This window comes from Danio rerio, chromosome 20 (genome assembly GCF_052040795.2).
Source record: "Danio rerio strain M-AB ecotype USA chromosome 20, GRCz13ab, whole genome shotgun sequence".
Classification (NCBI taxonomy): Eukaryota; Metazoa; Chordata; class Actinopteri; order Cypriniformes; family Danionidae; genus Danio; species Danio rerio.
Genome location: NC_141040.1, coordinates 35174813 through 35192237, shown reverse-complemented (window position 1 = coordinate 35192237; position 17425 = coordinate 35174813). Strand labels below are relative to the sequence as shown.

Genomic DNA, 17425 nt, shown 5'->3' with positions numbered 1-17425 from the left:
ATGGTTCAGATGATCAGGGTGTGCAGATCTGTGTGCGCCGCGTGAACTCTCCACCTCAACCAGCCGGTGTTCCGGAGAATTCAGTTCCCCTGTTCCCCCATTCACAGCGCATGCGCAACTTTACGGCTGATTCCATGTACACAAATCATGACGTCATGAATTCGCTTCGCGAACTGAAACAGTTCATGGTTGTTTTGCTGTATTTTCGTAAGCCCGGTGTTTATTTCATCACAGAGTTCATAAAATTTTGTAATTATTTGCTTGGACACCCGTGTCTATTGTATTGTTCCTGTTTTTAGCACGCGTTCGCTTGTTTCTTTCAAACAGTTGCCTTGTCGAAAAGAATAAACCATACTACACTGCACAAATTATAGTGTGTTTTATTTCAGATAAATCACAGTGATACTTGTGTTGTTTTAAAAGACATATTTACGTAACTTGTCATGTATCTTCAGAAAGTGACTTTACATTAAAAACACAGGAGTACAGATTTTCCCGAAGCAGAGGAAAGTGTTACTTTCTGAGGATTGGAAAACACAATATACAATGCCTTTTTAACATCAGATTTAAATCTAACAATTTCGTACACTAAAAAAACATAAGTAGGCCAAAATTAAAAGGATGTTACATTAAATGAGTTTACTATTTGAACCACATTATGCTTACATATATATATATATATATATATATATATATATATATATATATATATATATATATATATATATATATATATAAACTAGCAAAAAAAAAAGCTAAAATTTTTTTAAACGAACCAACCAAAAATACGTGCACATTTTCCAGTGTTTAAAGCAAGCTAAGCAATAATATTCTTCATTATAGGCTGTACAATATATCTTATCAGCATTAATATTGCAATGTGCCCATCTGCAGTAGTCACATCTGCAATGTTGAGCAGCACAGGAGTTCAGAGAACATGTGATTTGTGGAGTAGCTGCAGATTTTAACCAAAATTAAATAAAAAAAATATTATTTGCTTGTGATTTCAAAGAGTTTAATACATTCAGGCACAAGAAATTAAAACTTTTATATCTTAAACAAATATTAATTGTACTTGTTTTTTTATATAGAGAAGACTAGTGTTAATTTACATTTGATTATTCAATTTCTGTACTGAATGCTCCAAAAAAACAAAAAAATGAAAAAAAAAACAAACAAACACAAAACACTGTTTATCTCAGCAGTTTTGTCTTTGCCCTGTTTATCTATGCTTGTAAATTGTTTTATGCATGATTCAATCAGTCCCCTACAAAATCATGCCAATCAATGTAAAATAATGAATTATTTTCTAACAGAGCTATTTAACCAATCTGGTGTAATAGTTTTTATATCACAATATATAAGGCAGAACAACAAAATATTGCAATATTAGTTTTATTTTGTTTTTTCAATATCGCACAGCCGTATTCTGCCAACACATGACTGGTGATAACCACATCAATCACAGGCAATCTGAAAGATCATACAGGGTAATTACCTACAATTGCCTCAAACATTAAAATAAAGTTTTAACAGCTTTTGTCAATTTAACAAGTAACAAAGGTACAAAAATTGTTAAAAATAAAAAAGTACCCATTTACCCAAGCAGGTGAATGCATATGGTCATTGTGTAATCCACAAAAATAACATAAATCACTGTAAATACACTTTTCTGAACATATAAGAGTTTAGACAATTATACCATTAAAAAATGTCACCAGCATCACTGTAGTGCCTTTCAAATCCACAAAAGGTAATATATAGGAGTTAACACTTCTTTGGGCAATGTAAAAAAAAAATTCCCATGCCTTTTCAATGGTAACATCCCTTTATACATAGTAAAAAAGTTAAAAAAAAAAATGTTGAGCCTATCTTTTAATTGTATTCTGTGCTGTATCCTAATTGTTGGTATCCTAATTGTTGTTTATGTCCTTTCTGCAGATGATAACTGTTGGAGACAATTATTAGATTAAAAAGACAGAAAATCTGTTCTCATGTGTTTTCATATGCAGATAAGTGACAAATGTTTGCATTAACAGTCTATGCAATTTTTAAACATTACAAGCATCATCGTGACTTACCTAAAACAAGAGACACTAATTTTGCAGTGCTATTTTCTCGACAAGGCTTATTTGAAAGACAATGCTTGTTTGAAAGAAACACGAGAAAACACGCACATCACGCAGACATTAACAACAAAACAATTAATGAGTGCGTGCAAAAATAACAATTTCAAAATATAATAAAAAATGTTTAATGCAACCAACATTGGGCTTGTTAATACAGCAAAACCAACACGATTTTTGCTTATTTTATTTTCACAACCAACACGAATTGATTCACTAGCGAAGCGAAAGCATGACGTCATTACTGAGAATTAGCGCATGCGCTGTGAAGGGGGAACAGGGGGAACTGAATTCTCCGGAACACCGGTCTCCAACCAGAAGCAAAATATTTCAACGCTGTCGTACCGTGGCCCGCGCTGATTGGCCCGCCTGAACCCGGAGACGAGCTCAGCCAATAGGAGCTCGACGTGTAGTTCTGCGCCTCGGCGTTGTACGGTGAGCAGGAGGATGCAAAAAGTGAGTATCCAATAAAAGTCATTTGTGACACTATCATCAAAGTGTAACGTACATTTCTGAAAATGGAGTTTTATATTCCACCTTAAAGTTGTAGAAATAAGCTTTCTATTGGTGTATAGTTTGTTAGGATAAGATATTGGGCCGACAAACTTGAAAATCTGTAATCTGATGGTTAAAAAATATAAAAAAAAATTTGTTGAGAAAATTTGGATTTAATATTAAACAAAATAAGTGCTTATTAATGCACATTAATAATTAAAAATTAAGTTTTTATTTGTTTACAGTAGGACATTTACTAAATGTTTTCATGGAACATGGCATTCATGCATGGCATTTAAAAACTATCTAATTTTATCCATATGTACTAACCCGCCATTTTATTAGGTACACCTTACTAAGTAGTTGGACCTCTTTTTGCCTTTGGCATAGATTCAACAAGGTACTGAAAACATTCTCAGAGATTTTGGTCCACATTGACATGAAAGCATCACACAGTTGCTGCAGATTTGTCGGCTGCACATCCATGATGCAAATCTCCCGTTCCACCACATCCCAACGGTGCTCTATTGGATTGAGCTCTGTTGACTGTGGAGGCCATTTTAGTATAGTGAACCCATTGTCATGTTCAAGACACCAGTCTGAGATGATTTGTGCTTTATGACATGGCCTGTTATCCTGCTGGAAGTAGCAAACAGAAGAAGAGTACACTGTGGTCATAAAGGGATGGACATGGTCAGCAACAATACTCAGGTAGGCTGTGGTGTTGACACAATGCTCAATTGGTACTAATGGGCCCAAAGTGTGCCAAGAATATATCCCCCACTCCATTACACCACCACCACCAGCCTGAACCGTTGAAACAAGGCAGGATGGAGCCGTGCTTTCATGTTATTGACGTCAAATTCTGAACCTATCATTGGTAAGCCTTTGTGATTTGTAGACTTAGTTTCCTGTTGTTGGACGGTGTGGTCTTCTGCTGCTGTAGCCCATTTGCCTCAAGTTTGGACATTTTGTGCGTTCAGAGATGCTCTTCTGCATATCTTGGTTGTAATAAGTGGTTATTTGAGTTACTGTTGTTTTTCTATCAGCTCGAACGAGTCTGGTCATTCTCCTCTAACCTCTGACATCAACAAGGCATTTGCGCCCACAGAACTGCCCCTCACTGGATATTTTCTCTTTTTCAGACCATTCTTTGTAAACCGTAGAGATGGTCGTATACGAAAATCCCAGTAGATCAGCAGTTTCTGAAATACTCAAACCAGCCCCTCTGGCACCAACAACCATGCCACATTCAAAGTCACTTTTTCCCCATTCTGATTCTTGATTTGAATTGCAGCATATCGTCTTGAACATGTGTAACCCTGCCAGTCCTACGCCACCCAACCTGCTTCGAGCTGGTATCAAAGCTGCGACCTTCTGCATGGGAGTCGGTTGCTCCACCAAGGAGGCTAAAGACCACGGCCTCTAACATCTGTCGCTAGAGCACCTTTAGAGGTCAGAGGAGTGAGGTTTACCTGCACAGAACTTCACCAGCTGGCCTCCGTTACACATGTCTAAATGCATTGAGCTGCAGCCATGTGATTGGCTGATAATCAGTTGGACAGGTCTATAAAGTGCCTATTTTTGCCTATTGCCAAAAATATGGCCATGCAGGTTTTGTCTTCCAAGTTCACACGTGAAGTGAAATAAAATATTAAATATAAAATTTTATACTCTCCCACAGCCACTTTATGTAAGATAAAAACAAGATGCATACATGTGCAATATTTATAATGCTGAACTACTTTATATGAATGTCATGAATAAAAAGAACACATGCTCATAGAAAGCTTTTCAGTCATAACATTATATTGAATTTTACATAAAAGTAGCTTTAAATCAAAAGCCCTAAATTACTCTGATGATACACGCAACAAAAATGGGTACATTGTTTTTACCCATTGTGTGTGGTGGAAATGATTTTTTTAAAACAAATGACTGAAATAACAAATTAATTAAACCAGACAGTGCAAAACAGGTTGTTGCCATGTGCCAAAAAGCATAATTTTAATAAAATCTAAACACACAATTGATAATTTTCAGAACAAAAACTTATACCACATATTCATATGTAACCTTTTATTTAAATCCATTAAATCATAAATGATAAATATTGACTGGGCATTAGGTGCTGGCATCAGAAGACTATCCAGAGATGTTGAAGAGCTTCTGCATGAAAGCTGAAGGCAGAGAAAAGAACAGGAGGCCCAAAAAGATCAGCCCGGTTATGATGAGCAGAGTCACCACTGTGACCAACTTATACTGCCGCCAACACATTATGCTGGTCACCCGAATCGGACTCAACAGCCACGACAGGCTGGTAGTTGGACGACTGTGTGAAAAAGAACAAGGTTATAAACTCTCTCACACATGCATACTCAAACTATAGAAACAAGAATCACGTTCAGTCCTTTTACTTCAATGAGTTCATTTTATTATGTCATCATACTGACAAAAATAAATAAATCAATCCATATTGCACACTTGTAAACAAGAATTAAAAATACACTCTTTTATATAAACAAGCCAAAATCAGTGCAAACATATCCATGGTTAGTTTACCATTCATTAAATAGACCAATAGTAAACGGCAAGCAAACTAGTGTACACCGCAAGCACAATCCACAGCATGGAGTATAAGAAAGAGCATTCTCGTATTGTTTAAATTGAAAATGTCAAATGAGACATCATTCCTCTACTTGTGTCTGTGTGTTTCTATAAAGGATAAACATTATGGAGTACAGAAGATTTGTGTCAGGGACTGAAAGTGCAAACATCAAGGCAAAATGTAATCAAATTACATACTCTATACGAGGCCTGCAACCCTATCATGATTTTTTTTTCAGACTGCAGCTACTGATGAACAAGTCATCTTTCTTAAGACAAATTTGCATGCTTATTGTGCTTTTAGCAGCAACACAAACACATCTAGACCAAAACGACAAAATATTGAATCTGAATGCATTCATATGAATAAATCGTGAAAATGCTCAACCAGCTTATTCAATTTCGTACCAAAAATAGACACTTTGCTGCTTTACTTTTCTCCCTATGAGTTGTTATTCTTTAAATATACAAAGACAAACAAGATAATTGATCTTTCTGGGTAATACATGCAAACCGATACCTAAAAAGTCCAGATATTTGATACGTTGCGCTTAACATGAGGTACGCTAAATTCTAAAAGTTAAAGAAGTGCTTTAAATTCTAACCAAAAATAAGAAATGGGCCGCTTGAGAAATCAGAATCTCTCAAACTAACGTTTCAGATCTCTCTTTAGGCCCCGAGCAGCTTCTTGACCAGATAGCCTGGCATGCTGTAGAGAAACAGGCCCACCATGATCAGCAGCAGCAGAGCCAACACAATCTTGATGATGAGCCACTTGTAGCGGTTGCATATCAGGTAGCGGATGGCCTTCAGTGGGCTCAGAAACCACAGGAAGGTGGTGTCGGGCCGGCTGTTATTGGATGTGAAGAGGTGATGAAGGTAGGTAGGAGGTGGTGAGTTGGAAGGTGAAACATGGAAGATGGAGGAAGAGAGGTAATATATATGTTAGTGGTTAGTAGGATGATGGTATCCTGATCTCTTAAAGCAGGGGTGCCCAAATTTTTTTCTTATGAAGGGTCAAAAACCAAACTTGACTGAGGGTGGTGAGCCAAAGCTAAATATACCAAACTGTGTTCCATTAAAGTTGCCATGGTAACTTCCTAATTTAAAAATATTTAAATATTTAAATTATATATATATATAATACTTTAATCATTTCAATAATGATTAAATGATTATAATAATCTCATTTATAACACAATGGAGTTCAATGGGGGGCAAAATATCTGTCAACATCTAAAAAAAAAGTGCTTTAGGCTATTCATGACCCTTTAAAATCTGATAAATTCACATTTAATTGATACATTTAATTTCAGTTTTTTTTGTAGCTCTGCAATTAAACAAATACACAAAAGAATGTGTAAAATTAGAAATGGCGATCTCTAATTGAGGGATTCACCCCAATCAAACCCATCATTTTTCCATTTCTTCTCTGATTGGTTGGGGGGGACTTTACCATGGGAAAACTTTAGCCCACGGGCTCTTAATGGCATAGTGCACCCCAAAAAATGTAGTTTCAAACCATTATGACTAACTTTCATCTGCTGCTGACCACATAAGATATTGAAAAAATGTTTTATGTTCATAAAGGAAGTTTAAATGGGATCCGAACAACATTCCCATCGACATTCATTGTATGAACACTTGATCAAATTTGATAGTTTTAAAAATTTTATAGTATTTTTTTTTTTTACCTTTATGACTTATTTTCTTCTGCTGAACACAAATGAACTAACTTTGTCCACTAAAGACCAATAATGACATTTAGAAATTTTCAAATAAATTTGAATCGAGACAACATATATAAACAATATGAAGAGCAGCCATTTTCATTTCTGTTGTGGGTCTGTGTTAGAATCAGGACTGTAGGAGGAAGTTGTGCTTTTTTGTCATATTTTGCCATTAAACTAAAGAATACAGACGGCAAAGTTGAAATCTTCTCTGGTTAGCACATTATTTAACAATCTCCTAAAGTGTTTTGAATCACTTTTTAATTTATAGCTTGTTACACTTGTGGTGGAAAAACCAAATATAGCACATTTTGAATTTTTTTTTTTGTTCTCAGCTATTTTTTTTTTCAATTAGAACAGGTTTTTTTTATTTCCTATTGGAACTAAAGGATCCCAGATCTCATTGGTCTGAGCTTAGCGACTGGCCATTGAAGTGAATAGGAGAGTTCACATGCTGTACAGCATAGGTCTCAAACTCGATTCCTAGAGGGCCGCAGCCCTTCACAGTTTTGCTCCAATCCGAATCAAGCACAGTGTATGCAACTTATCAAGGTGTTCAAGACTACTTGAAACTATATGTCCAGCTAGTCCAGCAAAACTAAAAGAAATAAAGACTTTCTCCAGAAGAAAAAATGAAAGGAAATACTGTAAACATTTTCCTTGCTCTGTTAAACATCACTTAGAAAATATTTGAAAATGAATTAAAATCTCACATTATCCACTAAGAATGAATTCATCACCTAAAAACTCAAACTCAAGTATACATCAATCAGACAATCAGTTCAATCCAGTATGTGGTGATGATATAACATAACATTACAAACAGTTTGTAAGCAAATATTCAAAGGCCAGACAATTTTGACTGAAAACACCAAAGATGGTATTGAATTTTCAACACAAATTCCCATTTAAATAATGAAAATTGTAGTAAAAGTATTTTTTTAAAGTTAAGTTATTTTATTGATTATTATGTTTTAGTTAGTGAGGTACACTGTCATTCTACAAGAGCGAGTAACAGGGATATTTATCATTGTAGATTTAAGAGTGAAACACTTGTGCACTAACTACGTTGCCTAAAATGAATTGCCTAGAAATTTGAAAGAGATTAAATTTGAGAGTGTTTTTAGAAGGGAAATTAAAAAATTGTTGTTTTATGATTGAAGTTGAGGATTTTGTTGTAGTGAGTTGCTGAGCTGATGATGTTTGCACTCCATTTATGATTTGCTTGTTCATTTTTTAAGAGTATTAAGGACCACAATGGAAATAAGCATGTGTTTTTTTTTCATCCATGACAGTTTTTAAAATACAGTATTTATGAATTAGTCTAATTGGACTTGTTTGTATATTTTTCTTAAAATTGTCAAATAAAATCAATCAATCAATTAACACAACACAGGGGATTAGGTCAGTTGACAGAGAGTAGGTGGTCTTTTGTGGCCAACCTAACCTCTGAAAGTCATTGAAAGTCGGCAAGCTCAAACCATTTCAGACCTGCATGTAGAGGTATCCAGTTTGTATTTGTTGTCCATTTGCACTGTTGTCAGACTGAAGTGTACAACATTTAAATCAGGTAAAACAGGGTTGGAAATATTTTGAGCTTGTCCACTTTTAAACAACCCAAAAAAAGTTATCTTTGACATTCTCTTCTGATTACTGTGAGTCACAGAAGAATAAAACGTCAATCGGGTTAGCAACGACATGAGGGTGAGTAAAAACATTCACCTAGGACTACCACATATTTGCATGATACTGTAAATTTAAAGTGGGTTTAGCAGTAAAAGAACAGATCAGGCAACAGATGTAAGTTCAGAAAGCACATTAGCAGACAGTCAATGACAAATCTCAAAAATCCATAATAAAAAATGCAAGTCTTTAGCCCCAAACAGACAACCATAGGCAAATGACAAGCACAAAGACCTGAGACACAAAATGACACACAGATATGCATTAAAAAACAGATGGGATGAAAGAGGGGTGACTAAATGGAAAACAACGAATCCCCCACAATCCCTCAGATCCATATCGTGGGCCTTTAAAAATGGTATGAGTAACAAGAATACAGATATACTCAGAAAAGCTGTGAAAAGCTGAAAAGACAGCAAGCAAAGAAAACAAAGGCACAGAGAATGGGCTACCAGTGGTCTTCCCATTTCTCCTCAAGCCCCTAGGAGTTTCTTGACCAGGTATCCAGGAATAGAGTAGAGGAAGAGCCCAACGAGGAGAAGGAGCAGCAGCAGAGCCAGAGCCTTCAGGATCAGCCAGCGGTAGTTGTGCCAAATGAAGTATCGTATGGACCTCAGAGGGTTCATGAACCACATTAGACTGGTGTCTGGACGACTTTTTCCAAAACAGGAATGGAGGTTGGAATGAAGGAAACGAACGGGAAGGGTAGGCGGAGGAAAGGGCAGGCACAGGAGGAAGGAAGGATGTGAAACAGGAGAGTGGGAATATTAGAAAGGGAAGAAAATGCTTCTGACTTAAGCCCATTTCATCTGGCAGTGTTTGTGTCATACCTATAATTATCTACAGCTTTTATATGAGACTCTTTATGTCTTCTTTCTTTGGCTGTATAATTAGACTGTAGACCCAAAATACTCCATGTATGGAGTGTAAAGTGCATGTCTGTTTCTGCTTCAGTGTAAAACTAGGGTTTTGTGAATTTATTTAGCTACATTACAACTTTATTTTCTGAAATATTGATGAATCAGATTCAAATGTCAGTCCAATTTTATAAAAGAATTAGTTTTAGCAATGATGTAATAATTAGTTTAATAATTAAACTTAAATAAATCAGCTCTTTTGAACATATGAATGCTGATACATTCTGGTTTAATCAATAGCACCAAATCAGCATATAAGAATGATTTCTGAAAGATCACTTGACACTGAATTAAATGTGCTAAAAAAAAAAAATAAAAAAAAATATATATATAAATATAAAATATATATATATATATATATATATATATATATATATATATATATATATATATATATATATATATATATATATATATATATATATAATATTTCAGTAGATTACTGTTTTAATGGGTTTGATCAAGAACTGTAAATGCAACTGTGATGATTACAGACCCCTAACCACAGTATGAACTGTACAGTAGTATCACAATTGCAGCTTCTTCTTTCTTCTACTCTACTTATTACTAACTAACTAACAACTACTGCAGGGTTTCTGCAGGTTTCCCCAAGTCAAATTTAAGGCCTTTTTTAAGACCATTATGAATGAAATTTCTGACTTTTACAGGACAAAACACAAAGGATATTTTGGAATGGCCAATTGAATATTTTTTTTTTTTACTTGCCCCATTAAAATTTAAATTCTGTTATTTCTTAGCCACATATTTTAAATAATGTGTCAAAACACAGTTATATATTACCATAACTTAAAAATGACAAGTTTTAAAAACTATATTAAACCGAATTCATTTACAACATACAACTATGCATAATTCATTGAGAACTTTTAAACAACTGGCATTGTAAGGATGTAAGGAAGATAATTAAACCATATTGGTAAGTAAAGTTAATCAATTGTACTTTTGTTAAATGTTTTTAGATGGATTGTTGGTTGTACCGATTGGGTAGCTTTACATGAACAGAGGAAAATTAAGACCTGTTTAAAAGTATTTAATACATACAACCCAATACTTCAGTGAATTTCAGTGACTTTTTGAGACCTAAATTTAAGATCCTCCAGGCACCCTGCACTACTTTTATTTCCCAAGGCAGCTTTATACCTCATAATGCATGCAATATTATGTCTTATCTTTCAGTTACATTTTTGTGTTAAGTTTTAAGGCAAAGACTTTCATTATCTACAGTATATCAGATAAGATATTATTCATAAGCTGAAACTGCATTATTTCTCAGATGGGCACCATGTGAGCTAGAGCAAACATCTATATGTCTTACTTTGGTTTCTCAAGTGGCTCCGGATCATTCCTCCCCAGGCCGACTGGACTCTTCTCTGCCTCCTCTGCTGTCAACAGATGGAGCTCTGCCTCTACTTTTCCCTGTAAACAAGTAAAATATCAATGAGCTCAAAAACGAATGCACTTATTTTAGCACAACATATGCTGGAAAACAAATGATCAAGCAGCAGATATTAACAACATTCTATAAACTCACCGTTAGCTCAAATTCATCATTCTCATTTTGGGCCACAAATGGCCACCAGCCCTTGACTCTCTTTTGTTTGAAGATGGAGATGGTTGGCAGCTCATGCTCTTTGAGAACCATGTCTAGAGAGCACTGCTTGGCTGTTTTTGCCCCACGCGGAAACTTATTCAAGTCCAACTCAATCGCACCTGTGAAAATAATCAGAAGGATTTACTCTTAAAAGAGTTACAGGCTTTCTACAAGATTTACTTAATCAAAAGAAAGACATTTAAAGACCTTTTTAAGATCACTATAAATGAAATGTAAGACATATTTCATGACATTAAAAAACATACAAAAGAAATGCAGAGTTGGAAAATGACTGTTCAAATTGAACACTGTACTGTAGAAGGTGATATATGAAAGACCATCTAATGTCCGTGACATTGAGTACGGAAGTAACTGAAACTGTGAAATTCATCAAAATTCCACTAGTCCTGGCTCCATACAGAGCAAATTTATAATGAACCCACAACTAAAATGGCCAACTTTACAGAAGCAAAAAAAAAAAGTGTTTACAGCCCGGTACAAAGAACAATTTAGGTGTATATAGCTATTATCCTTCATGACAACTGAGGGGTGTGAATTTAAAAGAAAAAACAAGGGCAACAATAAAATTCCTTTATATTAGGTTTTATTAGGTCTGCATAATTAAGGGTGTGGCCACTTGAGTGACAACTAGGTAGGTCACTGTTACTTCACCTCCGCTGATTACAGCTGATTAACTGCTGAAATCTGCATATACATCCTATTTTTATGTTTTATGCAGCTTTACACAGTCAGTTGTCTTTTGGAATTATTTCTTACAATTATCAGATGATATGGCATGCTGTGTGCAATTAACTGTGCTCACAAACCATTCAAGTGGCCTCCATTTCCCAGGTGAGTGAAATTATGTACTTATATATCATATCTATTTTTGATTTGTTTTGTTTAAAATAATTTATCTTTTTTTTTTTAGGCCTGTAATGCACTCAAGAATCTGACAGACTGATTAGCTGTAGGCTCTAGAACAGTCATCTGAAGCATTGCCATGCAGTGCTATGCCTGGATTTCATGACTAGTCTTGGATTTACTAACACAGACTATAGTCCGTGTTAAAAGTGTTTAAAGTATTTAGAAGTAATTTGTGTTTTTCTCCTGTAGAAAAACGTCATAAGAACAATGCTCAGTGGCTCAATGTATTACAACATTTTTTTAAAAGACTTTACACATTATTGATATAGTACACAACCAAGCACATGTGGTCAAAACACAAACTGGGTAACAGACAATAAAGTATTAAGCATTTCTTTCAAATAAAAGCCTAAGCAAAATGCCGGCAGAAGTCTGTCGCTCCACACGTGCTCCGCCTCTTTGACCTTTTTTGGTATTCCCCAGTTGGTGCGATGACGGGCAAACAAAATGTTGACGGTTGGCCACGCCTACTGGTAGCTTCTTTTTGGTTCTTCAAAAACCTATGGGTGACATCACTGATACTACATCCATAATCTTTTACAGTCTATGGTTTACATGGACACCAATAATTTAATTGAGACAATACTCTGATTAAGAGTCTACCATGTAAACAGATTTTTGATTACCTTAATTTGATTAAGGTCATAATCAAACTTAACAGAAACTGAACTAAGACAAGGAGTATGCCGATTTTAGTCGCATTATTGAAGTGCAGTAGAGACATGTAAACACTGCAACCAAACTACCGTCATGTAGGACAATTCATCTTTTTTAGCGACAGGATAGTCTATACACACATGGCTGTTTGACACTATTCTCTGCACTTAAGTCAGTGAAGGACTACAGACACACACCGCAAAATGCAGAGATTTTTTCTTGCATGCAGTATAAAACTCCATTAAAACAACACTCTTCCAGCAGTTTATACTCGCATCCAATTTCTCTGTGCTGCAATGACGTTAATCGAATGATGTGCTATAACATGTAAAACAGGATCATTAAAAGAACATTCAAGAGACAAGTCATGTAAACACCTTAATCATATTATTGTTGTATTGAAATTAAGGCAAACAATTTGATTACTGATGTCCATGTAAATTTAGCCATTTAAACATAAAAAAACCAACATTCTTTTTTTTTATTTAAAGGTTGAATTGCTTGTCCAAAGCCAACAACAACCTTTAGAGCTTCCAGAAATAAAAAAAGACACGGTCACACTGTAGAGCCTTAAAAATGTTTAATTGTAAGCTTACCCAGAAAATCATCTGCAGAAAAGTGATCGGCATCCCATACTTGAAGGGTGAGTCGAGCAGGGATCTTATACTCAGTCTCATCCCAGGAAAACATTGATTCCTTCTTGGAGATAACAATCTTCTCCTCGGCCATGAGATAGTCAAAGGGGAAGACAAAGCGCCAGTTGAAGTTTCCCTCTCCAGTTAGAGAGTGATAATGTACATCGGTGTCCTGTTTGTCCTCCTGCTGTCCTTTAAGCCAGCTGAGCAGAGGAACATTTTTTTCAATTGTTACATGCAATTTTAATATTTATACAAACAATTTACAAGCAACAGGATCAACAATGACTCCTCATATATCTTGCACAACAAAACATGCACAAATGTTCTAAACTTGTAAAACTAAAATGTATAGACGGAAATACCAGAGACAACATGCATAATATAATTTATACATTATATATTGAAAATCCATAATGCATCAGGAAACTGAACAAAAAAAACAAACATATTCCACCCTATACTTAGTGTTTTTAACCACTTAATATATATAAAAATTTGACTTTTTATACTATAAAAAAACATAAAATTGTAAATAATGTGTACTGTAGATCATCAGTTCCTGACTTGTGTTATGTGCATGTTACTCCTTTTTTAATAATCTAATTTGAAAAAGAGTGCATGCAATTACTCCTGCACTCTCTGCAAATAAAAAAGAAAAAGAGATCCTTGACCAGGTATCAACTCCATTATTTGCACTTAAGTTGTAAAGCGTATCAGTTTGAAAAAGTAGCCTGTCCCAATAAATCAGCAATATACAAAGATCCCGTGTATCATGATTTATTTCAGCTATTATAGACAACAATATAGAGCAGATGCATGCATAGAAAAAAATCTATTCAATTCTTGAGACGGATCGAGAATCAAAACGTTAGTATGCAAATGCTAGTTTTGGCATGCAAACAGACAGATCTTATGCTTTCATGCAGTAATTGATTAGAAAGACATCTCAGACTCCAAGACATTTGAAAAAAAAATGTACCAACAAACCAAGACCATACCAGTTATAAAATATTACATTAACTATTAAATGTTAAATGTAAAAAATATATATATATTTAATGTACACCAATTATTTACATTTCTACTAATTTTAGCGCATATAATCAAATTATTTCAGAGGTAAAACAGCCACTTTTGGAATGATATGGTCCTGTTTAAGGGGTTATTTGACCCAAAAATGAGAATTGTGTTATTAATCGCTTATCATCATGTCATTTCAATACCCTGGATCCTTTTGAGGTATTTTAGATGAACTCCAGGAGCTCTCTCATAAATAGCAATGGTCCTGAGACATTCAAAGTTGTCAAAATATTGACTTTTTAAATTTATCTGGCCATTTTTGGTCATTCTGGACTTTGAATGTCTTGTGACCATTGCTATCTATCTATCTAAAATATTTTTCATTTGTGCTCCGAAAACGAACAAAGGTCTCAGGGAACTTGAACGACATGAAGGGAAGTAACTAATAACATAATTTAATTTTTTGGGGTGAACTAACCCTTTAACTTGGATCTACTGTATGTGAAAGGTGGTTTTTCATTCATTTGTTTTAAATGGAAGGGGTAAGTGCAGGTTTCTGATGGGCAGAGCAGTCAAGCCATGCGATCGTGTCGTCTTTACCCCCTGACATAGATGTCTGACATCTTCTCTCCTGTCATGAAAGCATCGTCCTCTAGAATTACGTCATCAGTGTTCCAAATAATAACACGAAGCTCAAAGCTAGAGAACAGCACAGCAATGACGCGGGGGCAAGGAGGGGGATAGACAAAAAAAAAAAAAAAACACCAAAGCAACAAGACAGACAAACAAAAGGAAACAGAAACAAACAAACAAAGGCAACCGATTAACCACACACTTGTCACACAGCTGCCCATACCTACCCCCTCACAAAAATGTCACTGGACTTTTCCCCTGTGAAGTAATCATCGTCTTCCAGAATTACCTCGTCAGTATTCCATATTATCACCCTGAGCTCATATCTGGGAGACGAGTGGAGGGGAAGGAAAACAATGAGAGCATCATCTCAAACCTAGGTTATTATCACTAACTACTGTAAAAAAAAAATAAAACAATGAAGTTTTATCTATGAAGAGCATTTTTGAAAACTGAGATGAATCAAGTGTAAAAACTTAATAGAAAAAATAAAAGTTACTAAATTGAAATGAATTAAACCAAAGGTGTGTTCACACTTGTGTTCTCTTTACAGTCAGTTCTGGTTCTCTAAGGGTGCTTTCACATATGTGGTTTGGTTCCTTTGGTCCGGACCAAGGGCAACAAATTATACATTTTAGCATTTTTCTGTCGTTTTCTGCCTTTTCACAACACACTGATGGTTTTAGTCCGAACCAATAGAAATGAACAAAAATGCAGTCATGTGACAAATGAAGATAGGGATCGAAGATAGGGAATGAAGTTAGGTTGGATATTTATGTTAAATTTGGAATTATCCAATTGGCTTACTAATAGCGATAGGGACCAGCTGCAGTCAATCCTATCACATGCTCCTCTCGAAATTAGTTTGTGAAACTTCACTTCGATTGGTTAGAATTAACATACAGGAAAATGCCAATGCCCAAAGTCCCTTTAAGGCAAGTCATTTTACTCAGTGGCCATCTTTAAAACACCTCTCTGGCATTATGCTCTGGCATTTTGTCTGAATGGAAGAACATCATATTCTCCAAAACTGCTTGCCAAGCTTACAATAAAATTTCGTATTAGGAAACACCAATAAAATTAAACTATAACTGTGTCTTTAGTTTAATTTCTAAACATCTAAATCACACAAAATCTGCAGAAACTCACGTCTGGTCCGAGCCCCTGTCCCAGAGAATCGTCAGTCTATAGCGATCGCCTTGGACGGTGGGATTTATTCGCCATATAGTGATCGATGATTGGCTCCTGTACTAGTAGGTGGGGCTTCATTTACCATAATGACCGTTAAACTTTTCCCCATTCAAAAAGAGTGACATGTCTTGTGTATTCAATAATCTTTGCAACATCAGCTGGGTTTAGTCCAAAAAGGTGCAATACTTTTTGCAGTTGGGTCTGTATTAGTTCAGATCATGTTCTCACCCCAAACAAACCGATTCAGGGTTCGTTTGAAAGACCACCTCTTCAAGAAGGCCTCTGTACACTTTTTTGGTCTGCTTTTGGTGCACACTCGAGTGCTACATTCACACCTGCCCAAAAAAAAAAAGCACTAAGAGGGAAACTGAACTCTAGTGCGATTCAAGTGAACTAAATAATGCAGGTGTGAAAACAGCATTAGACTGCATTCAAAATAGTGCATGTTTTATTAATAATGTCACATTAGAATAAAATTGCTCCCGGTCTAAATCTGTGTTTTTACTGAGTTTCAGGAAAAAAAGTATTCTTCCACACTAAACAGTCTAAAATGCATGATAAGTGACCCTTCATCTTCACTGGGCATGTGCATTTTGTGCGCCATCTGTACTTGCAATGTACCAGTTGCTTAACGGTCATATGAGAGGATCCTGACGAATCAGGGAACAAGACGCAATAGTCTAGAAGACCGGTCAGAGAACGATTGTGGAGAGCTGCAAAAGTTTGTTTCACGCCATCTACACACACTAAACACACTCTAAAACAGAACTAAATTAAAATATATGAAATCAAAGAACAGAAACGAATAAAAATGGTAAACTAAAATATAATGAAAGCTGATGAAAGTCAAAATGTCAATATGCTGTGTATATAAGTTTTTAATTACAACTATAACATTTTTTGGTGTTATCTGGCAAAAAAACTTTTTTAACCCTCAAAAATGCATAATGTGGTAATCTTGACATGTAATTTTGTCAGATTAGTAATCATAACTTTTTATTATTTTCTTAATGCACATGCCTGGTCTTGTATTTGATTTTGTTGTGGAGGTTTATTTTAGATGATTAAAAAGAAGAAATTAATGCAGATGGAGGTGCGAAGCTGGCAGAGTAAATATGGGAGGAAAATAAAGATATGTTTTATCTACAAACCCTGAGTGGTTTCTTTGTCTCTAAACTCTAGCTGTATC

The 17425-nt window shown here is 35.2% G+C and overlaps 1 protein-coding gene across 51 annotated transcripts in view; it reads right to left on the bottom strand.

Annotated features, from left to right (window-relative positions):
- Positions 1 to 2868: 2868 nt before the first annotated feature.
- otofa (otoferlin a) overlaps positions 2869 to 17425 on the bottom strand; it is a 147143-nt gene continuing 132586 nt past the window's right edge. For 14 of the 51 annotated variants that reach the window (XM_087297134.1, XM_087297138.1, XM_087297087.1 and 11 more), the window contains 5 exons: positions 15273 to 15371; positions 13351 to 13592; positions 11111 to 11289; positions 10895 to 10995; positions 5030 to 6078 (listed from right to left, as the gene is read on the bottom strand). In XM_087297134.1, the coding sequence (XP_087153260.1) occupies positions 5898 to 6078; positions 10895 to 10995; positions 11111 to 11289; positions 13351 to 13592; positions 15273 to 15371 (802 nt within the window). In that variant the 3' untranslated portion in view covers positions 5030 to 5897. Of the gene's footprint in view, positions 4954 to 5029; positions 6079 to 9093; positions 9296 to 10894; positions 10996 to 11110; positions 11290 to 13350; positions 13593 to 15012; positions 15112 to 15272; positions 15372 to 17425 lie in introns of those variants that run through there. The other 37 variants (XM_087297090.1, XM_087297099.1, XM_087297101.1 and 34 more) reach the window with 6 other exon arrangements.